This window comes from Littorina saxatilis, linkage group LG1, assembly GCF_037325665.1.
Source record: "Littorina saxatilis isolate snail1 linkage group LG1, US_GU_Lsax_2.0, whole genome shotgun sequence".
In the NCBI taxonomy this organism is placed as follows: Eukaryota; Metazoa; Mollusca; class Gastropoda; order Littorinimorpha; family Littorinidae; genus Littorina; species Littorina saxatilis.
Window position 1 is genome coordinate 44,334,137 of NC_090245.1, and position 26,107 is coordinate 44,360,243.

Consider the following 26,107-nt stretch of genomic DNA (forward strand, 5'->3'; position numbering starts at 1 on the left):
AACACTACTGCACAGACGTGTTGTTGTACTCCGGCATATTTTTTGCCTTGGCCTTTCGTGGAAGGCCATTTGACCCTGGTCTTTGCGTTGCTATCTTTAGGTAAGATCGTTTCACTATCTCTTCGCTGCGCGTTGCGTTCGTTTGAGTATTTTCGCTGTTGTAATTCATCTCCACGTGCGCGTGTTCGATATTGCAAATGGCGGACAAAAACTCAAAAAGCAAGGGCAAACTTGTTTCCCTACTCTCTTCACCGGGAAAAGAGAAGGATAAAGACAAGTCTAAGTCTAAATCAAAGACGCGTGCCTCTGTGTCTTCTTCACAGCCTACTTCTTTAATTCTGGTTACTGACCCGGTGACTAAGAAGACAGAACGGGTGTCGCTCGACTCTACGTCACCGTCACCGGTTTTCCCTACGCGGGAACGTTCTTCTCCTCCTCTCTCGCGCTCGCAGACGCCACGGTCTAGCGAGTCCGTGTCGCGGGAAGAAATTCTGGCTATGTTTGCCACTCTGAAACATGACCTAGTTGCCTTACATTCGGCTGAAAGGCCTGTCGCTCCCCTCCCGCCTGGCGTGGGGGGGGTGGCTTCTCTTTCTCGGCTGCGGCCGTCCGCGACGATCACGTCGGCTGATCTCGGGCCGGATTTTTCTGGTTCGGTTGCGGATTCCCCTGCCTTTTCAGGGGGGTTCGCGGCCTTAGCGCCGCCCGGTTACAGCGCTTCGGCGTTGGGCGGCGTTTGTGGGAGTCCCCATCTTTTTGGGGGCTCACACTTGCCTGCGGGCCCGGGTTACGCTCTTGCGTCACCGGGTTCGCAGACGGCTCCTCTTCGGCAGTACACCGTCCATCACGTGGCGGGTGCGCTAGGGAGCGGCGTAGCGCGCCAGCCTGCCCCCCTGGGATCAGTTTCGGCTGTCCCGGCCTCTGGGGGGCAGGCAGCAGCGTCTTGTTTGCCCAGCTCTGGCCTACAAGATTCTGTCGGCGGTCATCGACCTGTAGCTCTTGGTTCGGCTGCCGCCGTTCCTGGTTGGAGTTCGCAGGGGGTAGGCTCCTCTGGTTGCCCCTCGGGGCTTCCGGTCGGGCCTGCCCGCGGATTGTCGTCCTCGACTTCCGGTTGTGCTGTGGCAGGCACTTCCGGTGGAGGACAGCGGGCTAGTGGTTCCGGTGGCAGTGTCCCTGCTATCCCGTCCCTGGTTACGCATCGACTTCCGGCCCCGACTTCCGGTTTCGCCGCGGCGGTTCCGGTTGTCGGCGGTGCTGTTGGTGGACAGTTTGCGGCGCTTCCGTCTATTGTTCAACCGACTCTAGCCACTTCCGCTTCCGTGGACGGGTGGGTTTCCGGTTTACCGGACCCTCCTTCTGATGGAGATCAGGAAGGTTTTGGAGAGGAACAGGAAGGGGATGAGGATTGTTCCGAATCCGTTACCCCCTTACGGATTCCCAATAAACTGGGCCCTACTCTGGAGTTGGCCGCGGAGATAACCTCACGGTACTTCCCTGAGGGTGTCTCCGCCAACTCTACTGTTGTCGCACCCCCTCCTTCTGCTTTGGCAGACTTTGCGGGCGCGGGGGACACGAGGGCGAAGTTCCGTTTCATGGAATCTCCTTCCGTCCCGTTTGTGATGGCTCAGGTGTTGGCGGACGCTAACACACCCTACCCTCTTTTGGCTGCTCATGGGGAAGCCCCCCCTTCTGCCCAGCCTTGGTTAACCTCGGCTCAGGCAGGCGGCGGCCTCCCAGCCAACTCAAGAAGATCGCGGCTGCCTAGCAGGCCACATTCTCTTCTCTCCTCTTTTTCGCTGCCCACAGCTCCACTTCCGGTGACTCCGGAACTGGCTCGCTTGCGGCAGGATGGTTATAGCCGAGATAGGACTTCCGTTTGTACGGAACAGAGTCTACTCGGGCTGGAGGAAAGCGGGCGTTCTTCCCTTGAACTGACCTCTTTAGCGGAAACGCTCATCCGGTCTCTCACGAGAGCCATCGCTTCGTCCATCGAGCCTTTTAGGTTTCGTGACGATGCTATTGAGGCTGATGCTGCCATGCTTCTGGCGGCGCTTGCGAAGGTCACTGACAGTCAGATGACGCTTGCTGCTCGGCTCTACTCTCAGGTGGTGTTCTGGAGGCGCGAGGCTTTTCTTAACGGCTCTCGCCTGACGGATAAGGCCACCATAGACTCTTTGAGAGTCTCTCCCTTTTCAGAGGGTGCGTTGCTGGGGTCACGCTCTTTGGATGCCCTTCGGCAGCAAACTGAGGAAACTCGTGACCAACATGTGGTGCAACTGACGGAACTCGCTCTTAAGCAGCACAGCAACAAACCACGGAGTTCTGCGTCAGCGCCAGACAGCTCTTCTGGGCAGCAGTCGTCTCGCGCAGGTAGGGGTGGGTCACGGTCCCGTCCTTACCAGCGTAAACCTTCCTTCGGGAAGCGGGGGTCTGGGCGCAAGCCCAACCCCCAATGAGCCACCCCCGATCCAGTCACCCCCCCCAGCCTCTACCCTTTTGGTAGCAGGCGGCCTCTTCCGGGTCCTGCCAGCTTGGCTGTCTCGGACAAGCAGCCTATGGAGCATGGGGGTGATTCGATCGGGGTTCCGCCTTCCTTGGCAGGAAGGCAAAGCCCCTTCGTCCAGGGCGCCGGCCAACTTCCGGTTTCCGGTCAGCCCAGACGCTCAGGAGACTTTACAGGCGGAAATCCTTCTCTTTCTGCGGAAGCAGGCTATAGAGGAGTTTCTCGGCCACCCCTTCTTGGGACTTTACGGCAGAAATTTGGTTGTCCCCGGGGTGTTGCACCAAGGCACGGTGTTCGATTCACGGGAGTGGGCAGTCCGTCCCACTCAACGTCGTTTATACAAACTGCAGGCGCGCCCTTTTCAGGCGGCGCTCAGTTCAGTCTGGAATCCGACGTCACACGGCTGGGACGTCTCAGTTCCGTTTCGGGGTCTGGTTGCAGCAGACCACGCCTCAGTGGGTGAACACTCCTTGGCTTCTGTTTCATCACTTTCTCTCCGCTTTCCAGGGCACCCATTTGTTGTTTCTTTACGACAACACGGCGGTCTCTGCTTATTCCAACAAACAGGGCGGGTCCCGATCTCGGCTGTGGTCCAGCCGAGCATGCGAGACTCTTTCTTAGATCCTGATCTCGGCTCGCTATCTGCCCGGCTGCCTGAACGTCCTTGCCGACGTCATCAGCCGTTCCTTCCAGATCCTCCACACGGAGTGGACCATCACCCATCAGGCGCTCCTCCTTCTTTGGGCGCAGGTAGAGCGTCCGATGGTCGTCCTTTTCGCCACGAGATTTTCACGTCGCCTCCCGATCGTTGTGTCTGTTTCCGGGCCCGGAAGCTTGGCAGATCGACGCGATGACGATCAGCTGGGCAGGGCTAGAGGCTTACGCCTTCCCTCCCACTCCACTCATCGGAAGGGTTCAGCCTAAAGCCGACTTGGAGCGGCTTCATCTCCTTCTCGTGGCACCGCGCTGGCCCAGTCAGCATTAGTTCCCGGACCCCATGCGGCTCACCAGCGGCCCGCCAATCCCGCTCGGCCGCCGGCGAGGGGAGCTTTTCCAGCCCAGAACGGGGACTCTGCACATCGCCCCGAGGGCCTGGAGCCTCACGCCTGGAGAGGGTTCGGAGATCACTGGGGTGCTCAGGCGCCTCCGTTTTCGCTTTTGGACTTAGGCCAGAAGGCTCACAGGCCACCTCCTCTGTCTACTAGTCACACTGGCTGGCTTGGACTCGATGGTTTGCGGCTAACAATGTTGTCCCGGTCGCCCTGCGATCAATGCAGGTCGCAAACCATCTGGCATGGCTCTCCGCTCGGGGACGCGCCGCGTCCGCTTTGCGCGCTCGCCGCTCAGCCATCTCTGTTACTTTTAAGCAACTTGGACGCTCCATCTCCCTCGGGGGAGTTATCGCGAGTGTGCTAAAGGGCGCGGCCCTCAGTTCTGCAACGGAGAGAACTTCTGTCCCGGCTTGGGACGTTCTTCTAGTACTCGAATTTCTCCGTTCTAGTGCTTTTGAACCTTTACAAGACGCTAGTCTCTCTGACCTTACGCGCAAAACTCTCATGCTCATACTGCTCGCTTCCGCGCGGAGGGGCAGTGAGATCCACGGCCTCTCAGGCCTAGACCGGGATATCACTTTCGGAAGAGACGGCTCGGTTTCACTGCGTGTCCGTCCCGATTTTCTCGCCAAGAATCAAAAACCTGGTCCACTTTCACCGATCATTTCCATTCGGCCTCTCCGGGACATTTTTAGCCCCCGGCGATCCGGATTTTTCTAACTGCCCGGTACGCGCGCTTAAGGCTTACTTGTCGCGCACCGCTCCGTTTCGAGCATCAGCTCCGAAGTTGTTGTTTATTTCGATCATTTCAGCCCGAAATAAAGACTTTGCAAAAACCACGCTTTCCAGATGGTCTTCCACACTTATAAGGCATGCTTATCAGTGGTGGCAGACACAAAAAGGGGGGGGGGCAGTCAGTCCTTCCTCCTCGATCACCTCGTACGCACGAGGCTTGAGCGTGGGCAACTTCCTTAGCTGTCCTCAAGTCTGGAAGGATGTCAGACGTCCTCAAAGCTGCATACTGGACGACTCATGATGTCTTCCTCAGCTACTACCTCCGGGGCATTGCCAGCACTCATCCGGACGGTACCAACTGCCTCCCAGCTATGGTTGCCGCAGGCCAGATACTTCCAAGAGATTAATGTGAGTATCCCACCGCCTTTATGTGCAATCTGCCATTTATGTGAGTTGAGGTAAGAATATGTGATTGAATCGAAAATTTCAAAACTAAATTTTCATTTGATTAATATACTTACTCAACTCACATCGTTTATACCCTCCCATCCATCCCCGCTAACATTATATGTGTTACAGGTGTGTGTTTCCGTGGGGGAATGACGGCCGGTAGCAGGACCGCGCATGTGCGGGTTACCGGTAGGGGAGGTGACTCCCGTCCTTGACTACGGATTGTTTTTCTTAGGGAGTTACTTCCCCCCTTACCAGGGTCGAGTACTACTTCAATATCTTAGCAATGAACTGAAGTTAATGCCATTTATGTGAGTTGAGTAAGTATATTAATCAAATGAAAATTTAGTTTTGAAATTTTCGATTTCAATCCGTTGTCTGATGATAGTGCTCATGTTGCTTCAATGGAGACATTTTAGAGTCAGTAAAGGGTGAAATAGAAGATTGGTGACTGGCATACAGAAAGTCAAAAAGAGTCCATGTATTTTTGCTCCAATAGAGACATTTTAGAGTCAAGTAAAGGGTGAAATAGAAGATTTGTGACTGGCATACAGAAAGTCAGAAAGAGTCCATGTATTTTTGCTCCAATAGAGACATTTTAGAGTCAAGTAAAGGGTGAAATAGAAGATTGGTGACTGGCATACAGAAAGTCAAAACGAGTCCATGTATTTTTGCTTCAATGGAGTCATTTTAGAGTCAGTAAAGGGTGAATTAGCAGATTGGTGACTGACATACGGAAAGTCAACAAGAGTCCATGTATTTTTGCTTCAATGGAGTCATTTTAGAGTCAGTAAAGGGTGAAATAGAAGATTGGTGACAGACATAGGGAAGGTACACAAGAGTCCATGTATTTTTGCTTGAATGGAGTCATTTTAGAGTCAGTAAAGGGTGAAATAGAAGATTGGTGACAGACATAGGGAAGCTACACAAGAGTCCATGTATTTTTGCTTGAATGGAGTCATTGTAGAGTCAGTAAAGGGTGAAATAGAAGATTGGTGATAGACATAGGGAAGCTACACAAGAGTCCATGTATTTTTGCTTCAATGGAGTCATTTTAGAGTCAGTAAAGGGTGAAATAGAAGATTGGTGACAGACATAGGGAAGCTACACAAGAGTCCATGTATTTTTGCTTGAATGGAGTCATTGTAGAGTCAGTAAAGGGTGAAATAGAAGATTGGTGACAATATTTGATGCGGCTTTGTGGCTGTGGCAGGACATGAAGTCACTGGAGGTGTACGCCGTGGAGTTCATGATTGACAACTCCCAGGTCAACTTTCTGGGTGAGTGCTTTTGCTTGCGCATTGTTTGGTGTCTGTTTCTAAAGTCTTGCAGCTTGAACATTGGTTTGTTTGCCGTGTTTACAATAATGAAAAAGAATGTGCTAATACTAGTGAACAAAGAATGTGTTCATACTTGTGAAAATAAAAAGGATATTTGCATGGCGCAAATCCTACAGTAGTTCGAAACGTCTTGAAAAGATAAGAGTAAGGAAAAGATTTTGCAATCTTTGCATTTCCCTTCAGTTTGAGACTTGTCAGGTTTATTTGTCAGGTATAGAGCAATGAAAAGATTTTGCAATCTTTGCATTTCCCTTCAGTTTGAGACTTGTCAGGTTTATTTGTCAGGTATAGAGCAATGAAAAGATTTTGCAATCTTTGCATTTCCCTTCAGTTTGAGACTTGTCAGGTTTATTTGTCAGGTATAGAGCAATGAAAAGATTTTGCAATCTTTGCATTTCCCTTCAGTTTGAGACTTGTCAGGTTTATTTGTCAGGTATAGAGCAATGAAAAGATTTTATATACTTAAGATACTTCCTTTCTCTGTACATTTGAAAGAACTTACCATATACATTAAACAGTCTTTTAGAGTGTTATCTATTGTAGCCAGTTTGTAAGAGAAACACTGCAATTGTGTCAAGTCTAACCTTGACATTTGTAATGTATTGTTCTGTTTCAGCATCTGACAGGAACAAGAATCTGATTGTCATGGCGTACGTTCCTGAAGGTTTGTATATTTAACAATTCTCAAACTGTTCAAACTTTTTTTTTTTTAAACAGAGCTTGAACTTTTCAGTGTGGAGTAGCTGACTTGTGAGAAGATGATGCAGTCATGTAGATCCATTATGGAGAAGGCTGCTTGGATGGATTCTGTTGAAATTTTCATTTGCTGTTCTCTGTGTTTGTCTTCCTTTATGTAATACATGTATCAGCTACAAGTACTAGTCATTACTGCATGCATCGCACAGGTGTTTCATTTGTTTTTTGATTCACTCAACTGTCCAATACTTCTGTATGATACTTCATTTGTTTTGTCTTAAGAGTTGCGCACACAGCATTGAATTAATTTTTTTCAGTCATCTGCAAATGACTGCATCTTCACTTTAATTCATGACTGATGAGATTGTTGTGGTATTTGTGCATATCCCTGAACCACAGAGCACTGATCGTATTTTATGTTAGTGTCTCCTTTTGCCTTCTTAGCACGGGAGAGCCACGGAGGGCAGCGATTGGTGCGCAAGGCGGATTTCAACGTGGGATCCCTCATCAACACCATGTTCCGTGTGCGCTGCAAAATCTGGGATCCTGCCCACAAGAAACGCTACAGCGAGGTCATGGAGAAACGACATATCACATACTTTGGTAAAGCCTCAAATTAATTGACAACACACAGTGGAACCCCCCTCCAAAAATCTGAAAAATGCACGTCTTAACCCTTAGGCTGGTTGTCGCGACATATGTCGCGCTACTTTACGTATACTGTCACCTGGTTGTCACGACATATGTCGCGCTACTGGCTCAGTCTGTTTGGTCGGTTCCGATTACCTCCCATGGATGCAAAAATCTATATGACCGTTTGTTATTTTTCTCTCTGTTAATTCACCAGTGGCTATGTAACATGTGTTACAGAATTGCACCAGTGTAAGGGTTAAAAAGGAGGGAGTCTTAGAATGAGAATGGGGGTAATTTTGTAGAGGTTATGAACAGAAAATCTGAGAAATTAAGGTCTTCTTCTTCTTCTTCTTCTTCTGCGTTCGTGGGCTGAAACTCCCACGTACACTCGTGTTTTTTTTGCACGAGTGGAATTTTACGTGTATGACCGTTTTTTACCCCGCCATTTAGGCAGCCATAAGCCGTTTTCGGAGGAACCATGCTGGGTATTTTCGTGTTTCTATAATCCACCGAACTCTGACATGGATTACAGGATCTTTTTCGTGCGCACTTGGTCTTGTGCTTGCGTGTACACACACGGGGGTGTTCGGACACCGAGGAGAGTCTGCACACAAAGTTGACTCTGAGAAATAAATCTCTCGCCGAACGTGGGGACGAACTCACGCTGACAGCGGCCAACTGGATACAAATCCAGCGCGCTACCGACTGAGCTACATCCCCGCCCCATCAAGGTCTTATAAAGGAGGTAGTCTGAAATTTGGCGGGGGGGTGGATCTCAAAAGAGGGGTTCCACTGTATCGCATACTTTGTAAAGCCTCAAATTAATTGAGCGAGGTACTATTTGGGAAGTCGACTGCATGAAGCTGGCTTCACAAAGTTTTGGCACTGAATTTTCGGTAGAAAGACTTTGCGAAGTCTTCTTCAAGTTGACTTCTGGTTTAATTAAGGACAGCCTTAAGGGTCTAAAGGGAAATGTCTTCTGGTGGTATTTTTTGTAATGAATGTGTCCGTTGTTTTGCAGTCTGTGTTAAAAAAGAGGGAAAACTTGTCTATATGGGTGGTGATAATTGTGTTTATTTTCAGTGATTAATACCTCATTGATGCTTTGGTTCTGCCAGAATAAGTGTCTAGTAATTGCCTTGGGGTGTCCGTGAACTGTTTGTGTGTGTCTGTGTGTGTCTGTGCATGTCCTCTTTCTCTTACTTCACATTGATTAGGGCTTGAAATCCTCCACCCACTGGAGGATCTGCTCCAATGAAAGCCTATTTTTGACTCACATGCGAAGCAAAAGTGAGTCTATGTACTCACTCGAGTCGTCCGTCCGTCCGGAAAACTTTAACGTTGGATATTTCTTGGACACTATTCAGTCTATCAGTACCAAATTTGGCAAGATGGTGTTTGATGACAAGGCCCCAAAAAGCATACATAGCATCTTGACCTTGCTTCAAGGTCAAGGTCGCAGGGGCCATAAATGTTGTCTAAAAAACAGCTATTTTTCACATTTTTCCCATTTTCTCTGAAGTTTTTGAGATTGAATACCTCACCTATATATGATATATAGGGCAAAGTAAGCCCCATCTTTTGATACCAGTTTGGTTTACCTTGCTTCAAGGTCAAGGTCACAGGAGCTCTTCAAATTTGGATTGTATACATATTTTGAAGTGACCTTGACCCTGAACTATGGAAGATAACTGTTTCAAACTTAAAAATTATGTGGGGCACATGTTATGCTTTCATCATGAGACACATTTGGTCACATATGATCAAGGTCAAGGTCACTTTGACCCTTATGAAATGTGACCAAAATAAGGTAGTGAACCACTAAAAGTGACCATATCTCATGGTAGAAAGAGCCAATAAGCACCATTGTACTTCCTATGTCTTGAATTAACAGCTTTGTGTTGCATGACCTTGGATGACCTTGACCTTGGGTCAAGGTCACATGTATTTTGGTAGGAAAAATGTGTAAAGCAGTTCTTAGTGTATGATGTCATTGCTAGGTTTAGGTCAAGCATGTGAGTCGTATGGGCTTTTGCCCTTCTTGTTCACCTTTTGAAATGCCCAAAGCCTAGTATTACCCTTGTCTCTCTTGTCCTGAAAGCTATGTCCAGAATGCACCAGGGCAGAGGTGCAAAAAGCGAAACTGGGTCCCTCCCACTCACCAGGTGGGAACCGGCCACGTGGTCTGATTGGTTGAAATCACACAATAATCTCAATTTCAACCAATGCAATGTTGCGACTGCATTCCACCGGGTGGGACCCACTTTGTTTCATGCACCTCAGCCAAGATAGCATATTTATGGTTTTGATAAATCATGGGCTCTCGGACCCTCTCAGAGAGGCGCCCCTGTTTTGGTACACCACTTAGGTAGTCCACACACCAAGTTTCCTCCTCTTTCATCTTGTACCATTTTTTAGCATTAATAGATGTACAGGGAGCAGAATGTGCCTCCCACACAAAGACACATGTATGTGTACAGTAAAGTCTTTGTATTTGTGTCCAACAGCCACGCTAGACGGAGGCATTGGCTACTTGATGCCCATCCCGGAGAAGGTATACAGACGCCTGCTGATGTTGCAAAATGCACTGGTCACTCACATCCCCCACCTTGCAGGGCTCAACCCAAAGGCCTTCAGGTATGAATAAAAAATAAAAAAAAGTTATATTTTTGGAACAAAACAACACATTCACAAGAACCTCGACAATAACGACCTTTAAACTGGACAAATAAAATGGGGGTTGGGCAGGTTTGTACAATATCAGTGCGATATTCTTAGGATTGGATTTCTAAATGATACAGGTCAAGTTTAGGTAAATAGGTAGAAAATCAATGTTCCCTTGAGCGTTAGTTTACGAAGCATGAACAGCAAATATTTTATTTTTGATTCATATAATATGTACCATGAAAGGTGAGTCGTATAAGCATTTGGAACAATACAACATATTTACAAGAACCTCGACCTAACAGCCTTTAAAGTGAACAGATAAGAGGGTGTTGGGCAAATTTGTATCAGTGGGATATTCTGAGGATTCATCTATCTATCTATCTTCTATCTATATCTATATACAGCTTCTGTCTGTCTGTCTGTCTGTCTGTCTGTCTGTCTGTGTCACTTCGCGATGCACGGCCAAAGTTCTCGATGGATCTGCTTCAAATTTGGTGGGCATATTCAGGTAGACCCCGGACACAATCTGGTCGATGAAAATTTTCAACACGTGCTCTCAGCGCGCAGCGCTCAACCGATTTTGTTTTTTCTGTACATCCATTCCCAGTAACTCTTCCTTATCTTCTCCAGTGTTTTGTGCGTTTATCTCCCTTCCTTCGTGTGGCGTCAATCGCGTACAATGCGCCGGCAAAGCCGGCGTACACCCGGCGAAGCCGGCTATTTGTTTCTACTTCTTCCCGGTGAAGCCGGGTACCCGGCGAAGCGGGTATTCATCTAGTATAGTATATACCATGAAAGGTGAGTCGTATAAGCATTTGCTGTTCTTCAAATTTCCCCAGGACGGTGAAACACACGGCACCAGAGCTGTCCAACCCGCACCGACAGATCCTGGACGGGGAGCTGATCTGGAAGTTTCTGCACCTGTCACTGAATGAGAGGACAGAGGTGGCTCGTAGACTAGGAACAGCAGTGGAACAGATTGTAGATGACATGTTGGAGATTGACCGAGTCACTGCTCACTTTTGAGCACTCTCTGGAGATTGCTTAAATCACTGCTTAGTTTTGAGCAATCTCCTAAGACTGACCCAGTCACAATGTGTGTGTGTGTGCGTGTGTGTGTGTGTGTGTGTGTCTGTCTGTCTGTCTGTGTGTGTGTGGCCGGTGGGTGGGTGTGTATGTGTGTGTGTGTGTGTGTGTGTGCCACTGCATGTGTGTTTGTGTGTGTGTGTGTGTGTGTGTGTGTGTGAGTGGGTGTGTGAGTGGGTGTGTGTGTGTGTGTGTGTGTTTTGTGTCTGCGAACAGTGTGTGTTATGTGTGTGAGAGAGAGAGAGAGGTTTACATGTTAAAGTACTGTCCAGTTTGTCATGTTTCAAGAACACTTTGTACTGTGTCAGTCTACTGTACACATCAGTTCAACTTCTTATATTTTCATCTAATCAAGTGAAGTCATGTTTTGTAGCTTCCAGATAATAGGTGTACATGTAGTAGTTTCTATACCTTGATCATTTTGCTGTACATTTCAAAATTTTAAATGTGTGTGTATGTGTCTGTCTGTCGGTTGGTCGGTGTGTGTGTGTGTGTGTGTGTGTGTGTGTGTGTGTGTGTGTGTGTGTGTGTGTGTGTGTGTGTGTTTTAATATAATTGTAGCGCTAACAAAGATTAATATGTTATAAATTGTAATAGTTAAAAAAGTGTAAGATTTCATTGTGTTACATTTTTAATGAACGTATTGCTGTTAGTTTATGTTCAGTTTTTTTGGTGGAATTTCTAGATGTTTGGAAGGATTTGGAAAAAAAAAAAGGTCTTTAACAAGATTGCTTTGTACAGTAAAGCATGTTTTGGACTGTAGTTTTTATTTTGTTTATGAGTTGTTCTTCAGTACTGGTGACAGAAAGGGGGAAAAGTGGTCAAAATTCAAATCTCTAGTTTTGTTTTTGAAATATTGCTTTTCATAAAGCAGAAATACTGTAGTATCTGTTGTACATAAGAAAAAATCACTGGTTCACATGGTTCCTACATAATCTAACTTTTAAAGCTGGTTCTTGTGTGTCTGTGTGTATGTTTGTATGATGACGATAGGACCCGAAACGGCTGCACGGACTGAGACAGGAATTGCAGAGAATGTTCTTTGCCACTCGAGTCGTGTCATAAGGTACTTTTGGAATAGAAAATTTGAAAGAATTCTTCAAAAAACGGCGGAAAACATTATATACCCTGTGAGCTATCGAGGATCCTCCCCGTCTGGGCTGTCGAAACATGGTCTTGTTAAAAGACGTTTTCAAATGCGGTTAACGGGGAGATACACTCGAAGCACATTTAGCGAAGTTATGTTGCCAAATCATCAAAGATCAACATTTCACTACACGGATCGGTGCACACAGTCGAAATAGATGTGACTTTCACACGACCGAAGACTACTTACTAGCAGACTAGCAGACGACAAGATCTAAATATTTAGATCAGTGTAAGAGCAATCCGTTGAAGAACAGTTGCTCCGCTTATTCGTCTTCAGTTAAGCTTATTTCCCCTGCCATAAGTTTCCTTGCAGATCTGCAGTCGCGTAGTGAAATGAACTAGTGTCATCGGAAGATTCTTCTCAGTCAATGATCAAAGCACAGTAAGTTCTATGCTGACAAAAGTCACTTTCGGACAACACGACGATTGACTTAATTTATGAGCCCAAAGGTAACAATATCGACAAGAATGTACGCATTTGACATTAAATGAAACATTCATAGACAGTTTCCAACTCACCAGATCTGCCAAAGAGCCGTCATTCGTGAAAAAACGATGATTTTAATCAGACAGGTATCGGAAACAAGCCTTGGTCACCTGCGTTATTCCTTCCAAGGCGACGTGACGGCGCCACATTTGTTTGTTTATGGCTGTTTATCGCGAAACAACACAGTTGAAATTTGTGTGTAAAATACCACAAATGTGTGGTGAATCAGTTCGTCATCTGCGTTTCGATTGTAATTAAGTCAGATTGGAGTTACTTTGAATCGAAGGCGAGGGTAACCTGCGTTATTTGTGGGACATCGTGAACAAATTTGATTGCAATATTTTATACAGAAAGTAAATTTCAATGATTCTGGCTCAGACTTGTAGATCTGTTATGCAGTGTGTTGGTAGTGTATCTGCTTTTCTGCTATGAAGCTCATTTGGAGTGATACGCTGATCGAAGTGGGGTACCCTATGTGGGACATCAGCCGTATGCAGATTACGCCTCAGAACACTCTCGCATTTCACAAAGACAACAATAATTTGCAACATTTCAAGAACTGCATCAGTTTTATTAGATACTATTTCAACAACAACAGCACAAACACGACTATTATCAACAACACAGAACGGGAGGTAAGTCTTCAAAGACGCACCAAGTGTGCGTTCCCGTTTTTGGACGCCATTTTTGCTGGCATTTTCACAGTAAATCTTAATATTTCCATATCTATTGAATGATTTTGGTATTTTCTTTGATTGTGCCGATTCTCCTATCTCTCTGGCATGTACTGGGTGCTTTGTGACCAGTTTCTCCCCTAGACTGTATTGAAAAATGCGTCCGTGTGAGCTGACCCCCACTTGTGACCAGTAGCAAAGAACAACTCTTATACGTGTATGAATGAATCATTCATTATTGAATTTTACATGTGTGCCGTTTGTGTTCATTTTGTTGACAGTTACACTATATGACCCAGCAAAGTGAATGTTTTACAGAAAGGAGACTTGTGTTTAAGAATTGAGCACATTAAACATGTAAACAGATTGTTTTGTGGTTTTGTGTGTATTTCACAACGTGTGTGTGTGCGTGTGTGTGTGTGTGTGTGTGTGTGTGTGTGTGATTCACTGTGTGTGTGTGTGTGTGTGTGTGTGTGTGTGTGTGTGTATTTAATTGAACAGAACAGACATTAAATTACATATCCATACCCAACTCACAAATAGCAATTAACTCTAGTTCAGTGCTGGTAACGCTGTACGCGTCCCCTTGGTAACCAAGGGAGACCACTCTAAAAAAGAAAGTGATCCATCCCATAATGCCAGACTATCAACAGTCCGACATCCGTATGCGCGCGCATACGCCGCCATCTTATCATTCCACTCTCAGCGAGCGACGTGTCTGGTCGCGTTTTGTTGTACGCTCCGGCTGTGTTCAGCCTTGGTCTTTGTTTCCTGACTTTGACTTCGCCCCTTGGTCTGCCGCCGAGCTTTGTCTTTACCCTGGCTGTTTTTGGGTGAGAGCTTTCTTGTTTTATGTAACTTTGGCGACGTTTCTGTCGCACGTTTGTGAACTTGTAAAAATTTTCAGTTTCGAAAATTTTTTGTGAGTTCGCTTTGACATGGCGGAGTGCGCCAAGAATAGAACTAGTTCGAGACAGGCTGCTGCTTCAGCTTCTCCGGCTGCTAGTACTTCTTCCTCTAAGAGAAGTTCTTCGTCTAGAAGAAAGAGTGATGGAATTTCCGCCACTTCTCAGATAGAACCGGGAAATGTAGGATGTGATGTTGATGTTGTTGACAAGCCTTCGTCCGCCATTTTGTCCGCGAAGAAGGACAAGGTCACACGTAGTGATAAGGATAAGGATGTTGTTAAACCGGTTGTTTCGTCGGGGGCTCCTGGTTATTCAGGTGTGTCTCCCGCCGATATTGCGTCATTGCTTTTGACTTTAAGTACACAGGTTTCTACTTTGGCGGCCGTTTTGTCGTCGACGAAAGCAGAGATTCGCGCACTTCCGGCTGGCGTCTTCGATGTATCTTCCTTGGGTAGAGTCAGGTCTTCACCGACTCCTTCCACTTCCGGTTTCGCTTCAGCTCCTGCTGCGACTTCCGCTGTGGCTGCTCCTATCGTGGTTCGGGCGGAAGTACATGCGTCTCAGCATGCTGATGGACGGCTGGCGTCCCTTCTGCATGGGCCGGTGCGCTCTAAAGGTATGTCTAGCCCTCAAGTTACCAGGTTCTCTGGTGACGAGGGTTTGCGATCACAGGAGAGAGTAAGCCACATGCGTGGTGAAAGCCCTCCTGCAATTTCTGGCCAATGGCATCGCGCCGATCCAGCAGTTGCAGGGAGCCCTGTGAATCGTAAGAACGCTGCATATACCTCTGATTCAGTGTCGGGTATGCCGGTTCGATATCCGTCCCGCGGGACGGATGGTGGGTGTGACTCCGAGGACTTTGCAAGTCTCTCTGGCGTTGACCCACCTGGCTGTGAATCGTAAGAACTTGCATATACCTCTGATGCAGTGTCGGGTATGCCGGTTCTACTTCCGCCCTGGGGGCAGGAAGTTGGGTGTGTCTCAGAGGACCGCTGCAGGTCTGCAAGTCTCTCTGGTGCGCATCTACCTGACTACGATGGCGAGCAGGAAGGGTGCGTCCATGGTTGGATGACGCCCAGCTTACTTGCCGTTCTAGTTGTCCAGTGCGGTGACGTGGGCTAACGAGAATGGCATTTAAGTTTTGTGGAACTTGGTGATTCTGGGATTGACCGCGAACGGCGGCTTTCCTGGGGTCACCTTCCTGATTGTGTTTGCGAGCATGAAGGAAAGGATAACGAGGGTGCGTCCATGGTGGACGACACCCAGCTTACTTGCCGTTCAAGTTGTCCAGCGCAGTGACGTGGGCAGCAGAAAACGGCATTTAGGTTTTGTGGAAGTTGATGATTCTAGGATCGACCGCGAACGGCGGCTTTCCGGTGGTCACCTTCCTGATTGCGTTTGCGAGCATGAAGGAAAGGATAAAGAGGGTGCGTCCACGGTGGACGACACCCAGCTTACTTGCCGTTCAAGTTGCCCAGCGCAGTGACGTGGGCAGCGGAAAACGGCATTTAGGTATTGTGGAAGTTGGTGATTCTAGGATCGACCGCGAACGGCTTGGCCGGGAACGTCTTTCCGGGGGTCACCTTCCTGATTGCGATTGCGAGCATGAAGGAAAGGTTAACGAATGTACTTCCATATGAGGGTGGTTCATGGGGATGGACGACACCCAGCTTAACTTGCCGTTCAAGTGGTCCAGCGCAGTGACGTGGGCGGCGGAGAACGGCATCTAAGTTTTGTCCGGAAGGGGTGGTTGAGAGCTATGCGTTACTTACTCCACCTCTATCTGGTTCTGACTTCTGGAAGTTCGGAGGAACAGGATGTTCGCTTCAGCTTCCGGGAATCGTTATCCATTGCCCTGGAGTTGGCAAATGGCCGCGTGTAGCCGGGTTCTCCGGTGGAAGTGGTGTACGTTCGCAGGAGGAATGTAGCACGCATTTTCGTGGCTGGGCAACGTAAGCTTCCGCCCAGGGGGCAGGAAGTTGTTGGGCTGGGTGATTCTTGGGTTGACCATGCGAGTCTCTCTGGGGGTCACCTTTCTAACTTGGATATTGACAGGAAGGGGTGGCTGAGAATAGTTTTCTTTAATACGTCCACCTCTTTCTTCGTTCGACGACTTCCGGAGTTCGGAGGAACGGAAGGTTCACTGCCGCTGCCGGGAATCGTCGTTCTTTGCCCTGAATATGGCAAATGTCTTGTATTGTGACTTTCTCTTCCTCCCAGGGGGCAGGAAGTGAGCAGTAGGGCTGGTTCTTTGTTGGACAATTAAGTCAAACAGGGAATCAGCTTCCCGATTGCACGTTTGTGCTTGACGGCTGTTCAGATGAAGGTGCTTCCGCTTGTCTGAAAAGCACTGAATTCAGGTTCCGTTTCATGTTAGCAAGTGCAGTGACGCTCGCAGCTGAAATGGTTCGAGGTACAACGGGTTCGTCCGGTGTGTTTATATGTGTTCTGCGCGAACTTAGAATCCGGTTTCATTCTAGAATGGACCGGGTCCAGGTTGGAATTCTAACCCTGCGCAAGTACAGGGGTGCCATTCTAGAATGAAACCCTTGTTGCTGGTCCATTCTAGAATCGGCCGTGCGCAAGGTTGGAATTTGGGTCCAAGTTGGAATAGTCATTTCAGTTAGACTATCACACAGCCAAAGCCACAAATGTGGATTTTCTGTTTGTTTTTGTTTTTTGTGTGTTTGGTTGGGGTTTTTTTCTCGGGTTTTTTTACACTTTACTCAAAGACATCGTGAATTGGGATTGTGATGTTCTGAAAGTGATTACGATTTTGAGAGACACTCAGCACTGATCGCTACGAACGGAAATTTCCGGACTGACAGTGTTTTGCCGATCTCGCTTGTAACTTTTAATCTTATTCATATACATGAAGTTGGTCTTCTGAATTGTGAAGATATAATGTCAACTTTTTTTTAAACCTGTGACAACTGTGATAACTCACTCTGTCCTTCTGTTGGTCTGTCTGTCGGTTAGTCGGTCTGACCGTCTGTCTGTCTGTCTGTCAAAAAAATTGTCAAAAAACCGGACATTTCCGAGAGGGAGACAGCGCTGACATTGCAAGCGGCCGCAACCGGCTCTCATCACAAAAACAACTGCCCTGCAAACATTACCGCCCTGGTAGTCCCCCTTGCTATGGTCTGCCTTTGTTTATTGCGTACTCAGGAGTGTCAACTTTCTTGACATGACATGACATCGCAAGATCGCCAAAGGATTTTTTTCAGGGGTAGACAAATCAACCCCATTTTATCAAAGGGAAGGTGCAGGTGGAGATAATTCAAGGGAAGACAACTCTGTCTTACCTACAAACATTACGGCCCCCTTTATTCAAGGGTTTCATTCTAGAATGGCACCCCTGTCCTTGCGCAGGGTTAGAATTCCAACCTGGACCCGGTCCATTCTAGAATGAAACCGGATTCTAAGTTCGCGCAGAACATATGCAACCGGTTGGTTCGGATGTTTACTAATCCACGGCCGGTTTCGCTTCCGCTTTTGCGGCTGTGTCTCTAGTACAGGATGGGATAGCCTGCTATCGTTAACACTGTGGTGTTGGTAGTCGGCACTTTTTAGCCTTTGGCTTCCGGTTCCGTTACTGCGGTTCCTTAGCTGTTTTACAGGCTGTATCCTCTTCCTCTTCCAGTTTGCCGGCTGGAAGGGGCAGGTGGATGAAGTATCTGGCATGGAGTTCCGGTGTTTGAATATTTTCAAATTTTTTCCGATTTCTGGCAAGTTTTGCCTTATCGGGATTGGTGACTGGTTCTCATCATTTCGATGATCGTTATGATGCTATTGATCAAGGGGAGGCTCATACTTCAGCTGTGTCGCTGTTCGCGGCATTTTATAGTTGATTTGAGCCTTCTGAGGAGAATCTTTGAGTGTTAAGTTCTTAGATCCTCTGGCCAGTCACGATATAACCTTGAATGGTTGAAAATGACGTTAAACATCCAATAAAGAAGGAAAGAAAGAAAGATCCTCTGGCGGGGTCTTTGTGTACTTGTGGATTTTTTCACAAGCGAGTTGTCTTTGTCTCCACTATCTTTGTGGATTACGTTCGACTTATACCTGCGGCGGTGTTGCTTTAGTTTGTGTCTTACGCTCAAGTAGCGTGTCACTCGCGGAGCGCTTTCTGTAGGCTTCGGTTAACTCCAAGCTTAAGAACTTAGGTTCTACGGAACCGCCCTCGGGTTTGGCAAACATCCATCTGGATTTTGATAGCTAGGAGAAACTGTCTGTAAGATCAAGATCTCCTAGCTCGGGTAGATTGTGGCTTCTAGGCACGCGGGCTTTTATCTATCAAAGAGACACTCACGGTAAAAAGAAGGCGCAAGGCAGGCCTTGGCTGTTGTTTGTTTCCAAACGAAAAGCTTCAGGCTGGCTGTTATCTACTTTAGCTTTTGGCTCTATACCCTCGTTTTCACAGGGTCGTCTTCATAGATCGTTCTGGCGGCCGGTTGGTCGCACAGTACGGGTCGTCGCAATCTGGGTTCCAGACCTCTTAAGGCTGGCAAGAAGGCGTTTTTGCTTTCTTACATTCGAGTTACACGGATGTCTACTGTAAGGGTATCCTTGAGATACTTATGGGCTTCCCCCTCAACTCTGGTTTTGATTCAGGGTCTTTATAGGGGATTTGGCGTGTTTGTTCACTTGTCACTTAGACTGGCTTGGTACAAAGCACTTACTTCTTACGGAAAGAACTCCTCTTCTTTCTGTTTAATGCAGGTGGAGTGCCACCTATTCTGGGTTTCCGCTTTTTCTTCCATGTCTTACTTTTAAGACTTTATGTAATTTCTGTTACATTGTTACGGCTTGGTGCAGTGTTGCTTTAACCCGTTTCAAGACTAGCCTGGCGGATCTACACGGAAAACGGCCAAGCTTACTCTTGTAGCTTCTGTGAGAAGTGGGAGTAAGCGTACTTTCTGGCTTTTTTGAATATAGACAGCTTTCTCAAGAAAGACTGATCTATGACTTTTGGGTTTCTTTGAAATTTTCAGGCAGTTTATGCGGAAAACGGGGAAACTAGCTTCCAATTGCATTTTCAATTTATGAAGCAATACTTCGGCTCCTTTAGAGTCAGGTTTAGTCATTTGAATATTGCGAGTTTCGAAAATTTTTCTGACTTTCACTGATCTTATTAGATCATTGATTTAAAGGGCAGTTTTTTTGAGATATTTGGCTTCTAACGAGGTTGAACTGGTAGTCAACTGGTTTGGCTATCTTGACACGCAAGGCAGTTTTTCTAATGTTGCTCGCTACGTCTCGTTGAGGAAGTGAGGTTCATACTTTATTCGGCTTAGCTAAAGATATTTCAACTGGAAAAGATGGTTCTATATCTCTCAAATTCGGGCCAGAAGTTTTAGCTAAAAATCAGAAACCGGTCCAAATTTCGCCTGTCATTAACATTCCTGCTTTGAGCAACATTCTTGCTCCTGGAGACCCCGACATCGTTAACTGTCCAGTTTGAACGCTCAGCAGTTATTTGTCTAGAACGCAGTTCATTTGTTCAGGAAGTCAAAATTGCTTTTCATTTCGCTCATTACAGCAAGGTGTAAAGACATTGCGAAAGTGACTTTAACCAAGTGGGTCTCCACATTGATCAGACAAGCGTATTCCTGGTGGCATACTCAGTCTGGAGAGGTTAGGGCGGTTCTTTCCCTGACTTCGGCAAGAACTCATGAGGCAGGGGCATGGGCCTCCTCTGTGGCAGTGCTCCGATCAGGCTGATGTTTTGAGGCGGCCTATTGGAAATCAGAGGATGTCTTCCTGAGGTATTATCTCAGAGACATCGCCTCCTTCAGACGGGACGGCAGTTTTGCGCTACCTTCTATGGTGGCAGCAGGACAAGCCCTTCTACTTTGTTTTTGATGAGTACCCGCCACCTATAGTAGCAATCTGCTATTTGTGAGTTGGGTATGGATATGTAATTTAATTAAAAATTTTAAAAGTAAATTTTCATTTAATTAATATACTTACCCAACTCACAACGTTTATTCCCTCCCACCTCCCCGCTGTGGTTGGTACTGGGGTCTAAAAAAGAGTGAGTTGGGCTTCGTTTTGGAATGATAAGATGGCGGCGTATGCGCGCGCATACGGATGTCGGACTGTTGATAGTCTGGCATTATGGGATGGATCACTTTCTTTTTTAGAGTGGTCTCCCTTGGTTACCAAGGGGACGCGTACAGCGTTACCAGCACTGAACTAGAGTTAATTGCTATTTGTGAGTTGGGTAAGTATATTAATTAAATGAAAATTTACTTTTAAAATTTTTAATTTAAATTGTAGATAAACATATAGGAAACTGAGGTGTACAGTTGTTCAGAGCAAAGTGCTTGATATATAGTTTTGTAACACACATTCACACACCCACACACACACTATTGCCAAGTCTTGAAGTTTTCAAATGTGCATCCAGAAGCCAGATATAATGCCTCCTGTTTATTGGGAATACTGATGCTATATGGTTTTAGAACGCTATTGGTAATCATTATCTTTTTTCCCAAACTTGTAATTTTAAGTAAAACGTCTCGTTTTAGGCATAGTCCTGCCTGTAAAAACAGTTCGCTTGCCATCTGAGATCTAGTCAGGTTTTTTAATTCGGATAAGACCATCCATCAACATAACAAAAATCAGCACCCTGACTGCTTCATGTGGTGAGTTGTAACATTGTAATAAATTAATTTATTCAAAAGCCACCAGTGGCACTTACTGACGAGATTAATTCATCAAGAAAGTTCCACTGTCTACAAAAAGCACCAAGTGTTGAGGTGCAGGAAGCGAATTTGGGTGCCACCCAGATGGGTGGTACGAATCCACGGGGTCGGATTTGTCGAAATTGAGATTTGTTGTGATTTCAACCAATCAGAACCCGCGGTTTGTTACCACCCAATTCGGTGGCACCTAGTTTCCCTTCGTGCTCCTCAGTCCAGGCTGTTACTTTTTGTGTATGTGACCAAGTGGAGGGATGATCTTATCCCATGTAAAAGCCTGGCCAGGACTGGGTTTTTTGTTTTGTTTTTTTGAGTAAAAGTCTTGTCATTGAGTAACAAAACGGCCAAAGATGTTGATACAGAAAGAACAAGTCGCGTAAGGCGAAAATACAACATTTAGTCAAGCTGTTGAACTCACAGAATAAAACTGAACGCACTGTATTTTTTCAGCAAGACCGTATACTCGTAGCATCGTCAGTCCACCGCTCGTGGCAAAAGGAGTGAAATTGACAATCCAGCTCGGTAGTGGTTGCGCTGAGCAGAATAGCACGCTTTTCTGTATCTCGAGCTTGTTTTTAATACAAAAATAACATATAATATGTTTTTGGAATCGGGAACCGACAAGGAATAAGATGAAATTGTTTTAAAATCGATTTCGTAAATTTAATTTTAATCATAATTTTCATATTTCTAATTTTCATAGCTTGTTTTTAATTTGAATATAACATATTTATATTTTTTTGGAATCAGAAAATGATGCAAAATAAGATGAAATTTGTTTTAGATCGTTTTATTACAAAAATAATTTTAATTACAATTTTCAGATTTTTGATGACCAAAGTCATTAATTGATTTTTAAGCCTCCTAGTTGAAATTCAATACCAAAGTCCGGCCTTCGTTGAAGATTGCTTAGCCAAAATTTCAATCAATTTAATTGAAAAATGAGGGTGTGACAGTGCCGCCTTAACTTTTACAAAAAGCCGGATATGACGTCATCAAACACATTTATCGAAAAAAGTGAAAAAACCGTCAGGGGATTCCCAGGAACTCTCATGTCAAGTTTCATGAAGATCGGACCAGTAGTTTACTCTGAATCGCTCTACACACAGACACACATACACCTCGTCTCGATTCCCCCTCTATGTTAAAACATTTAGTCAAAACTTGACTAAATGTGAAAAGCACGCAATGACTAGACCAAGTACACACGAATAAGATCGTGTAATCCATGTCAGAGTTCGACGGCTTACACAAACACGAAAATACCCTGTATATGCATGCCCCAAGTATGACAACCCAAAAGGCAGGTGAAAACCGCCATACACGTACTTACTTACTTACTTGTACTTGTACTTGTGCGACGATTTAGGTTAAAAACCTGTACGCCGATCCACAAAGGTAAGCTGCATACGCGGGGGGGCTAGTAGCAGCTGGGTGTGTAGACACTTGATGTGTCTTTCCAGTGGCTGTCCAGTCGTGCTTTAAAGCAGTTAACGCTATCAGCTGTCACAACATTGTCGGGCAGGGTAAAAGCGCCTACTCGTGCAAAACGTAAGTGTACGTGGGAGTTGCTGCCCACGAACTCGGAATAGGAATAAGAAGTTGTCGTGTTTACATCTAGTCCAGTTTTAATTCACTAAATGGTTTCATATAAACCAGGGATCGAGATGAGGCTGTTGGTGGCAGTGGTGGTGGTGTGTTTAGAGCGATTGCCAGAAAATTACTGGACAGATCTTCATGAAAATTCACAGAAAAACTCTTCCAGATATCATCAAAGGTTTTTCCCCCTCCTCATTGTTGCGATAACTGTCTTTGATGGCGTCACATCCAGTTTTTGAGAAAAGTAAGTTGAGGTGGCACTGTGACGGCTCCATTTCTTTTTAATCAAATTGGTTGAAATGTTTGTAAAAATAGAATAAAATTACCCAATACAGACACGGGGAATGCATTTCAGTTCTCAAGCTAACACATATTTGAATACATTCGTTTATTCATTAAAATTGTGATTAAACTCGAATGTTAGCTACCTAACACATTTTGTTTTTTTAAATGCGTGCATCATGCTTTTAAAAAAAATTTTTTTTACCATCTCCTGATTCCAAAACTATTTACATTATGTTGTGTTTGGACTCATAAGGAGCCCAAGAAACCAAGAAAATCGATTTTCTGCAATTGTGGTTCATTTGGCTTTTGTTACGAAGACAACGTTTTAAGTGCTTGCAGGGTTTCGGCTGACCTATGATTTACTGGTTTGGGTGAGAAAACAAATGCAGTGCATTCAGTTTCATGCTGTGAGATTTGCAGATTGACCAAATTTATTGATTTGGTGACTTGTTGTTGCTACTACAGATCGACAGTCTTCAGAGCATGCAGTATATTTAACATATAACGGAACATATGTAATGACAAAGACATCGACTGAACAAAGACTTCTCTCTTGACCCTCTAGTCCAAATTGACATCTCTGGTGTCATAAGTGAGAAAAGGTAGAGGAAACGTCATAATGCAAAGCATCATGTCATGTCACGTAAAACATTGTGTCACATCGTCTCCCGGGAACTGACAAAGAATTTCAAAAAGAAATCTGTCGAACAGTGCGGTCTAAATGACGTCTGGCGTATTTTTAATCCCGAGACTAGGGAATATACATGGTCCAAAATAAATATTAACAAGTTTATAGCCAGACGGTTAGACTATATTTTTACAACGGAAGAGGGAATGGACACAGTGATCGAGACTAATTTAATGTCTGTCCCAACATCCGACCACAGAGGTGTATGTATTACACTAAAACTCTCTAACGGCAAGAAAGGACCGCAGGGGCGGACGAGGGGGGGGGGGGGGGGGGGGGGCACAGGGGGCACGTGCCCCCCCCCCCCCCCGAAAAAAGAAGAAGAAAAAAAGATTTTTCTATGCTGATTCTATGACCATTTCTAAGTTCAAATGGCACCAGATGGCACCATTTTGCTTCTTTGGGCAAAACAAATTTCCGGGGGGGGGCATGCCCCCGGACCCCCCTAGCAAATTCGGGCGCTTCGCGCCCATCACATTCACTTTCGATTCAAAGTGCCCCCCCCCCGGCCCCCCCTTACAAAGCAACTGATCCGCTCCTGGACCGGGTTATTACAAATGTAATAATCTACTCTTGAAAGATAAGCAATATGTGCACAAAATTAATAGTGTAATTGACACTTACCTTAAGGAAAATAAACAGGAGAACCCTGAACAAAAATGGGAATTATTAAAAATAAAAATAAACGAGGAAACGATCCGATTCAGTAAGCAACGTGCAGTTTTCAATAAAAATAAGCAGATTGACACGTACAATAAACTTGAATCTTGTGAATCCGATCTTGCTAGGGAACCTGATCCGGTTGTATCTAACAATGTTAACAACTTCCTTGGCGAGTGCGAACTTCCTAAATTAAGTGAAGACGAAATGCAACAATGTGAAGGTATAATTACCATTGAAGAAGCCTCCAATGCTCTTAGGATGATGAAAAACGGGTCTTCGCCCGGTCTGGATGGTCTGACTACTGAATTTGTTAAAATATTTTGGTGTAAACTGAAGGGTGTAATTGTGCAATCCTTTAATTACTCTTTTGATCATGGTTCTTTGTCCTACACCCAAAGGGCAGCAGTATTAACCTTATTGCATAAGGGAAAAGATCTGCCAAAAAACAAACTTACAAACTGGCGACCCATCTCACTGACAAACACTGATTACAACATTTTAGCCAAGTCTCTTGCAAATCGACTGAGCAAAGTAATAAATAAAGTGGTCAATGAGGACCAGGTCGGTTATATGAAAGGAAGGCATGTCTCATCCACTATAAGAACTATAGACGATGTGATTGAATATTGCAGAATTAATAGGAAACCTGGGATTTTATTAGCCTTGGATTTTCAAAAGGCATTCGACAGTATATCCAAAAAATATAGGCAATAAATTAAATCACCAAAAGACTAGATGCTTTCACCAAAATAATTGCTTAGTTAGCAAAAGATATTCCAACAAAAAATCGGATGTTTCCACCCACAAAATAGATGCTTCTAGCAAAAAAACAATTGATTCTACCAAAAAAAGAAATGAGACTTGCAAAAGAATTCTCAAAAAAAAAAAGAATTATTTCAACAACAAAATAGCTACTGTCAGCAAAAAATATAAAGTATAGTGTACTTTCAGAGACAAAATAGTGTCACTCCATATCATAATCATAATTGTACGTCCAAAGAAAGTTAAATGAAAATGATAAAATCAGTGTACAGAGCAGTCAAGATCAGTGTGTTCACTGCCTGATAAGCGCTGGTCTCGACAGCTTCGGGCGCCTGCGCTTTCGCTTCTGGCCGATTGGGATGGTATTGGCCTGGGCTTGGTCACCTCCAGACGAATCTCGAGCCATGCCCATGGAATGATGACACACATAGCACTTGAGGAACTCCGGACAGTTGCAGAAAAACTGATTGTTTTCGTCGATCGTAATCTTCCACATCGACCTCCGACATGTGGCATACTCCTCGAAGTCAGCCCAGGACGATGATTCAACCTTTTCTTCGGTCTCTCGGATGGCAGTCTTGAGCTCCTTTTCCAGGGTTGAAGATCCCACGAAGATCGTGTTCCCAGTCTTCAGCGACTCAGCTGGTCAGACTCCGACGTATCATTATCAAATCTCACTGGATCGATCCTCTCAAAATCCATCTCTCCACCTTCAAACTCCATTTTCAACTGACAGAATCTGTGTCCTTGCTTGATTCAGCTGAATTTGTGATCACAGTGAGTCAAAACAATGACCACCACTCACACTGTGTTTCACTGTGTTGGAGAATGACTATCCATTTCTTTTGTTGAAACTATATTTTCTTTTGCCTGAAGTAGTCAATCTTTTGCCTGATTATATTTTCTTTTGCCTGAGTATATTTGCTTTTGCCAGTTTATTTTATTTTTTGTTCAGACAGCAATTCTTTTGGCGGATCAAATTTGTTTTTGGTACTTTAATTCTTTGTCACTCAAGCCATCTTT

At 45.4% G+C, this 26,107-nt stretch overlaps 1 protein-coding gene across 1 annotated transcript in view; it reads left to right on the forward strand.

The window, feature by feature from the left end:
- LOC138970805 (cleavage and polyadenylation specificity factor subunit 1-like) overlaps positions 1 to 13,838 on the forward strand; it is a 49,613-nt gene extending 35,775 nt beyond the window's left edge. The window contains exons 32-36 of the mRNA XM_070343339.1: positions 5,954 to 6,020; positions 6,697 to 6,744; positions 7,221 to 7,379; positions 9,917 to 10,046; positions 10,916 to 13,838. Of these exons, the coding sequence (XP_070199440.1) occupies positions 5,954 to 6,020; positions 6,697 to 6,744; positions 7,221 to 7,379; positions 9,917 to 10,046; positions 10,916 to 11,102 (591 nt within the window). The 3' untranslated portion in view covers positions 11,103 to 13,838. The remainder of the gene's footprint in view (positions 1 to 5,953; positions 6,021 to 6,696; positions 6,745 to 7,220; positions 7,380 to 9,916; positions 10,047 to 10,915) is intronic.
- Positions 13,839 to 26,107: the final 12,269 nt, after the last annotated feature.